Genomic DNA, 13,195 nt, shown 5'->3' with positions numbered 1-13,195 from the left:
AAATCAAATACGATCATTTATATTCTTCTGCTTTCATAAGTAATAGTTTTTTGATTTTTAAAAAGCGTTTAAATCTGTGTGCCTAGCCAAGATGCCAGTCGTTCGCTCCGTAGCGAACGTTAGGGTAATACCTGTCTCTATCACTCTGCCATATTAATGCGACAGACACGGCTGCGCTTTGGTCGCTACGGAGCGTAAACCATTGGCACCTTGGCTAGGCACCCTGGTCATCTGGAAAGCGAAACACATACGGAACGCGTTTCTATTACTCAATACAGTGGCCAGTTGCAGATTCGGCGGTAAACTTAACTATACCTAAATCTGGGTGCCTAGCCAAGATGCCAGTCGTTCGCTCCGTAGCGAACGTTAGGGTAATACCTCTCTCTATCACTCTGTCATATTAATGCGACAGACACGGTTGCGCTTCGTTCGCTACGGAGCGTACACCATTGGCATCTTGGCTAGGCACCCTGGTAATCTGGAAAGCGAAACACATACGGAACGCTTTTCTATTACTCAATACAGTGGCCAGCTGCAGATTCGGCGGTAATCTTAACTATACCTAAATCTGGGTGCCTAGCCATGATGCCAGTCGTTCGCTCCGTAGCGAACGTTAGGGTAATACCTCTCTCTATCACTCTGCCATATTAATGCGACAGACACGGCTGCGCTTCAGTCGCTACGGAGCGTAAACCATTGGCACCTTGGCTAGGCACCCTGGTAATCTGGAAAGCGAAACACATACGGAACGCGTTTCTATTACTCAATAAAGTGGCCAGCTGCAGATTCGGTTTTAAAGTTAACTATACCTAAACCTGGGTGCCTAGCCACGATGCAGGCTAGTAGAGTTCTCTTTCACCTTCAGCAGAACCGGGAGATCCAAACCTACCTACTTTTCATCTAATAATCTCAAGAATCAGTGTATGATTCAAACTTTACCGGTTGCCGTGGTAAGACCTAGGATTTACCATATCGGTGTTGGTAAAAGCCCGAAGTAAACTAGTAAGATTTAACATTTCGGGCTTTTACCGATCGGCATCGGTAAAACCTAAGTTTTACCGGTAAATCCTAGGTTTTGCCGTACTTCGGGCTTTTACAGTAACATATATATAATAATTGCTCGTTTAAAGGTAAGATAACACAAAGGAGAAACAAAAAGAAATTACCTACTCGCACCAGTCTTGAACCCCAATCCTCTTGCACGTAGTTATTTCCACGAACATACCGTTACGCTATTGCAATGCAACATACTTACGTTGTGTGAAATTGTCTACTACAAGGATCACGGAAACACTGTTTGCATGTGTGAGTAATACTAGGAAAAAGCGTGACAGCAACACTCCGTCGAATTAAAAAGGTGGTTTTTGCACAATGAAGTATTCAATGTTTACTTTAATTGTTCAATATTTATTTAAAGAGTGCGCGAAACATACTTTTAAGTATACAAATACCATGACCATTTCACAAAAAAATAAAACCTGAAATTTTGCAAAAGTGGTGCCATCTAGCGAGAGTTAAGTTTTGAGTAACCTAGGCGAACCACCTTAATATCACTTTTTAACACATTATTTCGATGATAGATTTACAGTATAACAGTCAATATAAGTTCTAAATAAATTAATCTTTCTTTTTTCTGAAATGACTTGCTGAAACCGCATAGCAAAACTCCATTTGTCTTAAAAGCGATGTTGATACAGGCCGACAAGGTTCCGGTCTTGTTAGGACAAAAAACTGCTAAACGTCAGCAAAGGGACGGCTCCGTGCGTGTCTCAAGGGACAACGAGGGTAGGGTTGGGTAAAGGGTTCGTTTTAAAACTCTTTCACTGGATTGGGTACTTAAAAATTTTAAAGATTCCGAAGTCAGACCTGCATAATTAATTTAATTGCCGGCCGCCTTTGAGAGAAATGTGCCTGGTAATGAATGGATACCGGTTAATTCTTTGAAATGTCTGTTATTTAACGGTAATATCGGTTTTATATACAACTTCAAAAATAATTTATGGAATTCAGAATGACTACACCTTATAAAAAAAGTCCCCCGCCGCGTCTGTCTGTTTGTATGTTTGTTCGCAATAAACTCAAAAACGATTTTTATGCGGTTTTCACTTATCAATAGAGTGAATCTTGAGGAAGGTTTGGGTATACAGTGTGTTTTCTATAACAGGAGCAATAAATTAAACTGTAGGCTGTACTCCTCAAACTTACCAACGTTTGTTCAGCAACTTTTGAAAATAACTCATGTTTTGATTTTTATTACACTTTAAAGTTTATTCTAAGACGCAATGTATTGCAAATTTTGTTATTTGAAAAGCGTGACAAGTAACGTCAAACACACTGATGTCAGCGTACATTGAAGGCAATATTTATTTTGTATGGAAAAGAGGAAGTCTAAAGGATTCATAATTTTTAAAAGTGGCTGAATAAATGTTCGTCAGTTTGAGGAGTACTGCCTTTAGTTTAATTTATTGCTCCTGTTACAGGAAGCATCCTGTATAATTTTTTAAACCGTGTGTATCCAAGGCGGGTCGCTAGTGTACGATAAAGATGACTTGAGTTTTTAGGAAACTTATCATCAATTTATATTTGAGAAGGAAAAACAAAGTGCGTTTGTATCCATTTAAGTCTAAAAATGTACTGGAGCGTATTTAGATTTATGATAACGTTTTATTTTTAACATTTCGGAGGTCGTAAATCACTTTTCATGACAAACGACTACAATAAGAAGTTTAAGAAAACAACCACGAAGTTAAATGGCGCGTTCGTAAAATAGACAAGTTGGTTGTTATAATTTTGTTTGTTCAAGAATAGAAATCCGCGCTGGATGATTATTTACGGAACTATAAAGGGGCCCACAGATTGCCAGTTCGCAGGACGATATCAGCCTGTCAGTTATTTTCGGAGCTGTCTAATTTTGCGTTTAAGTGACAGGCTGATATCGTCCGGCGAACTGGTAATCTGTGGGTCACTTAAAGCCATGATGATAAATCGATTTCATTTAACAAGTTCGTATTCTAACCTAACCTTCTAAAGAATCATTACTTATCTCTTCCTTAATGTGCCGCTGTGTATATATATACGTATATATATATATATATATATATTGTGTTTGTATTTTTGTATGTATTTATATATATGTATATGTATGTTATATATATTAAACTATTTGTTTGTACCTATTGGTACATATTTATATAATTGTATATGACCGAATGTGTAATCTTCCTATTCCTGTAATTTATTTCGTGCACTACCTGTTTTAAAACTTTTCTATTCATTATATCCTGCTACCCCAAGGTTTTCTGGAAGAGATCGCTTACAGCGATAAGACCGCCTGTTGCTACCATTATTTACACTGTAAATCTGTTATTGTATTTTTCTTTGTGGTGCAATAAAGTGTATTTACTTACTTACTTATACTCGAGTGAAATTAAGAATTACTTATATTAAAAAATACGGCCAATTCGGAACAATTAGCTACAATTTTAACATTATTTAATTAAATTTCTCTTTGCCCGTTCTTGTAAATACGCCTCGGAGAATGCTTGTCGCAAGCATTTATTTTTGGGTTAATTATACTTTTATGCTCTATTTTAATTGGCTTAATTAATGAAATTTAATGTTGGGAATTACTTAATTAAGATTGTATTTATAGTTTAATAGTAAATGTTCGTAAATTCAGTCTTCGTCTGAATCCATAAAAACACGTAGGTAAACTTAAATGATATCAGTAAAATGATGCCTAACAAAATCAAACTAATTAAATCAACCTATGAATAATATGCTTCAATGTGCTTGAAAAAATTGACTATCTAATATGTTTTTTCAATGTCATCGTTGAGAACCGAAGTAAAATCACACACACACACACACACACATACACAAGAAAAACTTTTGTTAGTATTCAAGTCAAGTAAGGATTCCCGACGTTTAATTTATTCCTCAATAAAATTCAAGTGCTGTTTACTCATAATTAAGAACCGCATAAATTCCGCCGGACAGAAAGAAAATTTATAGCGCACGGGTGTAATGCCGAAAAAAGGAAATAAATATCTTCTTTTATAAAAGGACTGAAAGTCGCAGGTGGAAGGTACAGAAAATATATGAAAGGCGACTTGGCAAATGCAGTCGACTATATGTAGGTATGTCATATATCAAGCTCGGACGCAATATTTGAAAATTACCATAATTTTCTTCGGGCTTCATAATCGTTCGTTCAATATATTGATTTATACTTTCTTATATACGTATTAGCACCATTTTAGTCTTTAGTTCATTATTATAATAACTTGTATCGGTATTAACAATTGGAGCCGCAATAAGAACTGCGTTTTTTTTCTCTTAATTGAATTTTACTCATTATTATCAACATAATACCAAGCCTTTGCACTACTTTCCATCGTTATAACTTCATTATACTTACCTTATTTTATTAAAAACTAACAAAGCGCTAGCGCTAACAACTGTTTAATCGAACACCATGTTGCCGCAACTAATGTAATTAATTTGCGGTCGTCGTTCCGAGCTAGCATTTTCTGTGCAGTCGATATCTATTATATGTAAACACGTTTCGCCATATCACAACAGCGTAAGGTGCAAAGTTGTTTAATATATTTTTTATCAACCGTAACATTTTTAATTGAAAAGACGTAACCTACACATACGTCTAATAAAAAACCGCGTTTTTGTATGTGTAGTTGTAGCAAGGCGCGGAAAATGTAGGTTCAAGATTAATCAATCGCTAATGAATGGAATTCTTTAATGCTAGCTATATTAAATGATTTGAATGTGTTAGTAACGATTATTTTCCGCTATTTAAAACAGTATATTTGTAAAAATATCACTTAGTACTAGTACTATGGACTCAGTGGTTAACACAGACGCTGTGTGGTAAGCTATTAGTGTACAAAACAGTTGGAGTTTTGTGCTAATTAATTATGCTCTTTGAGTAAAAATGCTTTGATTATACTAGACTTAGTCTCAGACTAAGCCACCTTGTAACAGACACGCACAAACGACGATGTTCGTTAATCCGTTTTTATAATTTCCTTATAAGTTGCTATCATCAATATCATCGTCCAATGAACTAATAGCTACAATATGCTTGGGATACAAAATGGCAAATGCCACAAACAAAAGAAAACCATTTCGAAGCGAAACTCGCCATTCCTATAACATTGGGCAATCTGCATTATGTCCACGAAATACCCCACACTAACACAAACTCCCAACGAGGCTTCCACCACAGACATATAATCCACACACACACACACACACACACACACACACACACACACACACACACATGCGTTTGCCTAGTTCAAGTCTCAGAAGTATATAAACAAATAAAACTCCCGTTCACGCTAAGATTAATCATGATAGTATACCGTGATCCAACATCCCGTGAACAGTAACATCTGGGGGAACATTTGAACGGTTGCCAACAGCTGCATACTGTTCCCTGCCTGTTTTCGGTAATAATCTCCAGTCCATTTCGGGCGCCGCAATCCAATGTGGCACAAATGTTCGGAACAAACGTTCGGCACACATTGCGTTCGGACTTAAGTTGGAGATTGGACGCGATTGGTGGAACCGGCTTTTGCCAAATTGATTCCTAGTAGTTTGGCTATTTGAGCGAAATCTTGGGTTATTCTGCAGACGTCAGTAACCGAGCTTACGGTCTTAGGCTAGAATGTAAAATATAATGCTATGTTCTTTGAAAAGGCTTTACAAAATTATCATGTTTGTTCAATTACATAAATGTATAACGGTATTCTTTAGTAAGTATTAAACAGCTCCAAGACACGATGCTTAAAAATTTATAATTTTACTTTACTGTCTAACGGTAATTTCGCATTATTAATTATAATCCTGATTTACATTTATGATGTCATAATCTCCAGTTAAAAGCCTAAGAAATGTCTTATTCAACAAGATATTTTAAAGTATTCTCTACAAAATTTACTACAAATCCAATTAGTGTTGAGCAAAAGTTTTGGTCGGTTTTGGCGGCCCTCCAACCATTTCAATCGTTGATTGCCATTCCAAGGCACTACGTTCTTTGTCAGACCATTGGCACTAATTCGGAGGTGTCGTGAGAGGCAAGACAATTACCTACCCTCTGATTAATTTGCCCCAAGCTGCAAATTATGAAATTTCGTTTCAAATTTTCATAAAAAGCTGTTTAGCTTGCAAACGTTTCAATAGCAAATAACTTATGTGTTTTTTTTTGCTTTGACTGTTAATTTTCAGTTGTGTGGTTTTAAGTAGATTTGAAACAATGTTTTGGCAACAAATATCAAGGGATGATATCAAATGACATAGATTTTTCCTGCACTGTATATTTAACAATATTCTGGAAGACGCATACCTAGTTTAAAAACACTATAAAAGCGTACAGTCACCTGCAATAATATGTTACTCTTCGAAGGCCGCAAAAATATGTGACACGTCCTTACGGCTCTATAAATAAGATCGTGTCAGATATTTTTGCGGCCTTCGTTGTGTAACATATTATTGCAGGTGACTGTACACATGTAAGCAATCATTTTATATATTAGTAAAATTCGATGAAAACTATTTTTCAATTATTATTCTGTAACTTTATTGAATAGTTGTTTGTTGATCGTACTTTTTCCCTTACGTTTTAAGTCGCCCATTCGGATAAATGTACTGTTAAAGTTCCAGTGCTTAAGGCTAGGTGTAACACGAATACATATTTCATAAAAATATTCCTTTATGCGATGTCAAAGGAATTCCACGTTGGCAAGCCAGTCACGTTTCGGCCGCCTATAGCCGTCCTTCATTTATTTACTTGGTGCCAAAGAACGTGCGGTTTTGGCACGCCCTCTCCACTCTATTATTTCATAACAGATATTCATAAATCGAATGTTTTTGTGTATAAGTTTTGATCATCAGCGCCGCTAGTCAATCGTGTTTAAACTTGTTTGGATACTTTTATTTATAACGCAATCGCAGGAACTTTGTTTACCCTATCTTGATCCTAATTGAATATTTAATTGTAAAGCGAAGCGGTGGTGAAGCTCGGCGCATCATTTCCTGACACTAATTGATCCCATTTCCCTCCCGCGCCGAGTAACGCCCTCCACCTCTGAGTCCATCGCTCACGTGGAATCCAATAAGAACCGCTTAGCTGCCTCGCTAGGGAGCACGTCAACATTTTTTAAACATATTCGAGACTTAACTTGCCCTCAATCTTCCCAACTTTACGGATGATAAGGAAGTTTAAGGTTTACGTGCTCCGTAGAGGTAATCCCCGTCCTTTTCCTTAACCTTACGACACTCATGACACTGGCCTGGATATAAGTAACTTATATACAGATCAGTACAACTTTTTGTCTTTTACAGAAAAGTGATGTAATTGTATTTAAAATCATATGTATTTTTTGATCGAAATTACCGATTTGATTCCGTCGAAGTTTAAAGTTTACATAAAGTGTTGAAACGAACATAGTACTTATAATAAAATGATTAAGTGGATCAAATGAACAATGACAATGTGAAAAATAAGTGATAATGACATTTAACAGAACTCTAAATGACGCGAACGTTTCATATGAAAAGTGTGAAAAACAAATCGATATGGGATGACTCAAAGTGTAAAATGTTATGTGCAACCCATTTTCCGACCCGGAGATGATGCGCGAATTTCACGACAATGCTGGGGCAGGCGCAGGCGGCGCGATGGAGGAAAACGAGGGCGACGAGAATGGGGCTGCCGAGGTCGATATGGACGACTGCGGCTCCCTCGCGCTGCCGCCCGACCTGCCCCCCTACTCCGGCGACTACATCATCAGTGACTACATGGAGCGCCTCGGCACCCGCCTTAATATCCTCGAAACAGAGCTCAAGTACGCCTGGCGAGCTCTCGACCTCCTCAGTCAGGAGTACGTCAGAATGTGGGAACGTCTCGAGAGGCTGGAGGCCCTGCTCGCGGACCAACAGGGTGTTATATCAACGTTACTCGACTTCTACACGTGCCGTGGTGTTACTGCCAGAGATCCTATGACCCGGCTAGAAGTAATTAGAGAAATTTTAGGCAATGGAACGGTAGAAGATGGTATCGAAGAAGGTTTAGATATAGGGCGTAGCTCTGTTTTAATGGATCCACAAGAGGAAATAATGGAGTCTAATGAGGCTTTTTACAAAAGCTTAAACCAAGCTTATCGAGACGATCTGGTTTGCGAAGAGACTTCTCGCCCCCCTTCACAATTAGATATGATTTGGGAAGCGCCAGAAGAACACGAGATGGAAATTATACCTGCTGGTTCAAGACAAGTGTACAGTGCAACAGATTACAAAGATTACTGTGGATTACAGGGCGGGCCCGTTATTAGCGAAAGAGATTTGGTACATTTATCGACGTTAAGTACAATAGATCAAATCGCCGTAGAAAAATTACATGAATTAGATAGGCTGACAACACAATTACACAAAGATTCGAGAGAGTTAAAAGACTTGAAAACTAGAATTCTTAGCCCAGAAACAATGTCATCCAAACACAATATTGATATCGAAGCTAAAGCACTTGTTGAAGACGGCAATATAATAAATGAACAACTTAAAAATGTTTATTCTGGTGAAGAAAACTGGGGTATCAACGATGTTATGAAAAGTTTTGACGATTTTCTATTGTCTATGCCTAAAGAATCTATCAGTAGAGAAAAATCTCCATCTCGATTGTCTCTTACCGAAAAATCTGTAACGGATCGAGCTATTGATTACTTACCTCCAACGGTATCTCCTCGACGAAATTATGTTCCTGAAAGAACAACAACAGAACCGTATACTACTGTGACGGGACGGTTAGCATACAGTTCGGCAGTAGCAAATGCGGAAATAAATGCAGCTAAGGCTTCCAAATCCCCTAGCGCACTTTCTAGAGAAAGGTTTGAATATAGCCCATCTTATCAAATGACAGACCCTTCAATGTATTATACCAGTAAAGGATTATCTCAACCAATTAACGATATTTATAAAACAGCTGGTTTAGATCAGCAATCTCCTATGTCAGTCCATGAAATTTATAAAAGACCTTCTGACAGTAGATATGAAGTAAATTATGAAGAAAGTAGGTTACGGGAGCCCCCTAGTCCACCGCCACCAGCTCCTCCAAATGGAGCTAATTTATTCGCCACTATTGGAAACAACAATGAATCGATGGCTGCTAGTCAGTCAATGCTTTCGGCCGGTAATTTACCATCAGACAATTTACGATTAAGTCCTAGGTCTCCCAAATCCCCAAAAACGTCCCCAAAACACGTGAAAAGAGATACTACGAATATAGTCGCCGCTAAATCTGACTCGGGTTTATCATCTATGAGTGGATGGTCCAGCCTGGAGAAAAGCCCAGGCTCGCCAAAAACAGGAAAGGTCGTGCATTCTAGTCATGACTCGCACAAAGTAAGAAACGCATCGCCTCAATTAGTTCAAAGAATGGCCTATGAAATTGATTCCAAACCCTATTTAGAAACACTAACAGACTCATATGCCCAAGAAGGTAAAAATGTAAAAAGTGATTATAACTTACGAAAAATTGATAAAATTAACAAAGAACTCTCATCAAGGGATTTAAATAAATTTCAAGGGAAGTTAGAAAATGATTTTATGAAATCTAGTATTCCGCATTCAATCGGGGCATCAAGTTCACAATTAAATATGAGTGAATATTTTTATGGAAATGAAGCTCCTTCAATATATTCAGTTGCTGGTAATAGACAACCAGTATTTACAACGGTTTATAGCACTCCAAGAGGCATGCTTTCTGAGGACCGAAATAATTTTTCCGAATTATTAGATAGAAATGAAATTGTAGAATCCAATGCACCAGTTGCAGACTCATATCCGCCTGAACCTAGTTATCATGCGCAAACGGTTGTTATGTCAACTGCAAATGTAAATAAGAGAACATTGACCAGAGCAAACACAATGGGCCCTAATGATCCCCAATTTCATCAAAATGGATATAAAGCGACATCTCGTGGTGCGTATCCACCTGGCAACCTTACTGATGCATTGTCATATTATCCAACATCCAGTAGGTATGATTCACCAAAACGTACATCATTAGAAGATCAGCTTTCATGGCAAGGTGGAAGTAGATCACCAACTAGTTCAATGGATACGTCTAGTTTAAAGTCCCACTCCCTAAATATTTCTGAGAGAAAACAGTTTCAAAATCAGCTACAGCAAGAATATTTTAAGCAGCAACAATATGACCAAAGAAACGGAAATCTCAATTGCTACGACGAACAAGAGTATAATCATCAAATGATACCAGAACACTCAAAAACAAGAAAAGAACAATACGTAGACTCAGGTGGTATGTTAGTCTCTGAGTCAGGATATTTGTCTATATCAAGAAGTAAACCCCAAGATAAAATACCTAAAAAGCCAAAGAGAACATCTTCCTTAAAATCTGCTATGTCCAGTGTGAGCCATTGGCTGCCAGATTTGCATTTACCCAAAAAACATAGATCTCATTCTTTACCTTCTGGTGTAGATACTGTAGAACAACCTCAACAAGAAAAGAGTTTAAAAGAACGCATATTGTCTGCTCAAAGAAGAAAGAAAAAATATCATTTAGTTGCTTCCATGTCAGGCTTATTACAAAAGGCTAGAAGAAAGCATCAAGCAAGTCATCAATCGTTATCAGACCCAGAAACGTCAGAAACTGAGTGGTCTGGAGGGAGATCGAGTGCTCAATCCGAGGATAGTGACAGTGTGTTTTCTGATTCTGCTCATGAGCCCAATATGTTTGCTAAAGTACCTCCAAAACCAAAACAGAGAAAAAGTAACAACCAGGATATAGTGGAGCAACAACAAATGATCCAAGAGTTACACCAGCAAGGGCGAGATTTTCCTGAAGACATTTCAGAACATGACATGGATGAAATTGATAAAATTTCAGTAAATAATACGATTCCACGAGATAAGAGCGATGATATTGACTTTCACTTCGCACGAATTAGCCAGATGAATAAAGATAATATATCGGAATTAGAAAAATTAGATATAGATACTGACATTTCAAACGTAGACCTTTTCGAAGATGACATAAAAGAAGAGGATGATCAATCACCTGGATCTCTTTTTGCAACGATCGGTGACGTAAAGAAGGCAGCTGCTGCCTCAGACGAGGGTCTAAATGATAGTAATAAATCCTATAGTGGAAGTTCGCAAGAATTTGCAGTATCAAGGGCTTTAGGAAAATATAGATTAAGAAAATCTACATCGATATCTGATGAACAAATGGATGATGAACTCTCTCCACCGAGAACCGAACCCGAACAAGAGGAAGAAATGCCAAGTCAAAAAGAGAAAAAAATACGCAAAACTAGCACTCCCGAAATCATTAACACTACAGCACCCGAAGAAACATCTCAATACCCAGAAAGAAGTCCATCAATTCAAAGCGCCCGTACCATTCATAGTAAATTTCCGACGAGGCATCAGCAAAGTTTAGATATCCCTAATAAGCATGATGATGATGACAGTAAAAGTACTCATTCGTGGAGAAGTGGCTCAAGAGTATCATCGAGACGACAAAGTACGGAAGATAGCATCGATTCTGAGGATGAATGGTATTGCTACGAATTAAGGAAACTAGAAGAAATGGAACATCAATCACATAGTGAAATGGAAAGACAAACAACACTGCCAGAAGAACCTGAATATGAAGATGAAGAAGATCCAGCCAAAGCCAAGGAAATATTAAAAGAAAAAATGTCATTTGTTTTAAGAGAATTGAAACTTAAAACAGCTAACGTAAAAACTAAATATGACAAAACACCCGAAAAAGAAACATGGAAAGATATCACAACATTCCCTGCAACTTCTGATTCAAAGGACTACGAAAGCCCTATTAGAGACGACGAAGATGATAAATCTTATGCCGATGATTCTGGATCGGGTGAAACTTCGGGTCCAGATAGTCCTGTTCAAAGTGGGGATGAACTGGACGAAGATTACGATATGCCGCAGTTTCATGAGGAGACCGCGACAGTTCAAGAACTACAACAACAGCAAGATGCACCTGTCGGGAGTAAATGGAAGTTGTTGAAGGCGCTGAAGGACCGAAAAGCTGAGGACAAGGCGTCTGACACTCCAGTGGCAACCACTCCGTCCACGGAGAAAGACAAAGTCAGTGCAGGTGTAAGTTATCTTATGCAGAAATTTCATGAAATTAGAGTTAAAAGTTAGATGCTCGTATATGTTTAAAGCAACACTAATGTTAAATAATATTTCGTTTAGCATACAAGTTAAATTAATATTTAGACTGAATGAACTGCAAAATATTATGCTCGCTTTACAATGTCAATATGAATAATAACGATTATGATCAAATAGGTAATCTTGCGCATAAGGCATAGCTGTAGGAAATATTTTACAATGACGTAATACTCTGTCCATTTCAACAACTTCCATTACAACGTTAGCTTATTGGTGTTTCAGAGAAAGTAGCTGTTAGGTGTATACTGAGATTAGGGTGTTTATATTTTACTAACGATTCGACTCGGATAACGTACGCGTAAAACGGTATTGTGTCACCTAAATTTAAAATTAAATATGAAATAGTCAATATACTCGTAAAATCTGAAATCAGGATATAAACTAGGGTTGGTATTAGTAACTACTTGTGATGACTTTACCTAATTTCAACCAGTTTGCTCCAGTAACATTAGCAATCCTATCACATCAACTCAAATATTTAATTATATTATACTTATAGAGTGCGTGTAATAGCAACTTTATAATATTTATTATACATTATTTATAAAAGTATTAATGCTCTTTCTATATAATTGAGGCAATAATTTAGTAAATAAGGACTTTCTACATGTACGTTAACAGTATTTTATACGAAGCTTGAGAAATTAATCCCTATAACAATAAAACTATACAATTTTTAACTAAAGCGATCTTGCTTAATATTGTTTTATATGAATAACTACATAACTAAAACAAGTAATAAGTAATCATTCAGTATTTTAACGTAGTCGGGTTTGTTGCTTCATCAGTAATCAAGTAATCATCAACGAAGCTTTTAATATATTAAAGGTGTGCTTTCACGGTGTCGTTGGCTTAGATGGCATTTTATGTACAAATCTCATAAATATCATATCATCTCATATCATAAAAAAATGTATTTACCTTACCTACAAAGCACATTCTAAAT

The 13,195-nt window shown here is 37.2% G+C and overlaps 1 protein-coding gene across 8 annotated transcripts in view; it reads left to right on the top strand.

The window, feature by feature from the left end:
* The window catches only part of LOC134669526 (protein unc-13 homolog B), a 402,107-nt gene that overhangs the window by 333,248 nt on the left and 55,664 nt on the right, over positions 1–13,195 (top strand). For 6 of the 8 annotated variants that reach the window (XM_063527128.1, XM_063527127.1, XM_063527124.1 and 3 more), the window contains exon 1: positions 6,690–12,171. The exons of 1 other annotated variant lie outside the window; for it this stretch is intronic. In XM_063527128.1, coding sequence (XP_063383198.1) covers positions 7,627–12,171 — 4,545 coding nt within the window. In that variant the 5' untranslated portion in view covers positions 6,690–7,626. Of the gene's footprint in view, positions 1–6,689; positions 12,172–13,195 lie in introns of those variants that run through there. One more of the 8 variants, XM_063527123.1, reaches the window with a different exon arrangement.

The sequence above is a fragment of the Cydia fagiglandana genome, chromosome 12 (assembly GCF_963556715.1).
Source record: "Cydia fagiglandana chromosome 12, ilCydFagi1.1, whole genome shotgun sequence".
Classification (NCBI taxonomy): Eukaryota; Metazoa; Arthropoda; class Insecta; order Lepidoptera; family Tortricidae; genus Cydia; species Cydia fagiglandana.
This window is presented reverse-complemented; position numbering and strand designations above follow the sequence as displayed.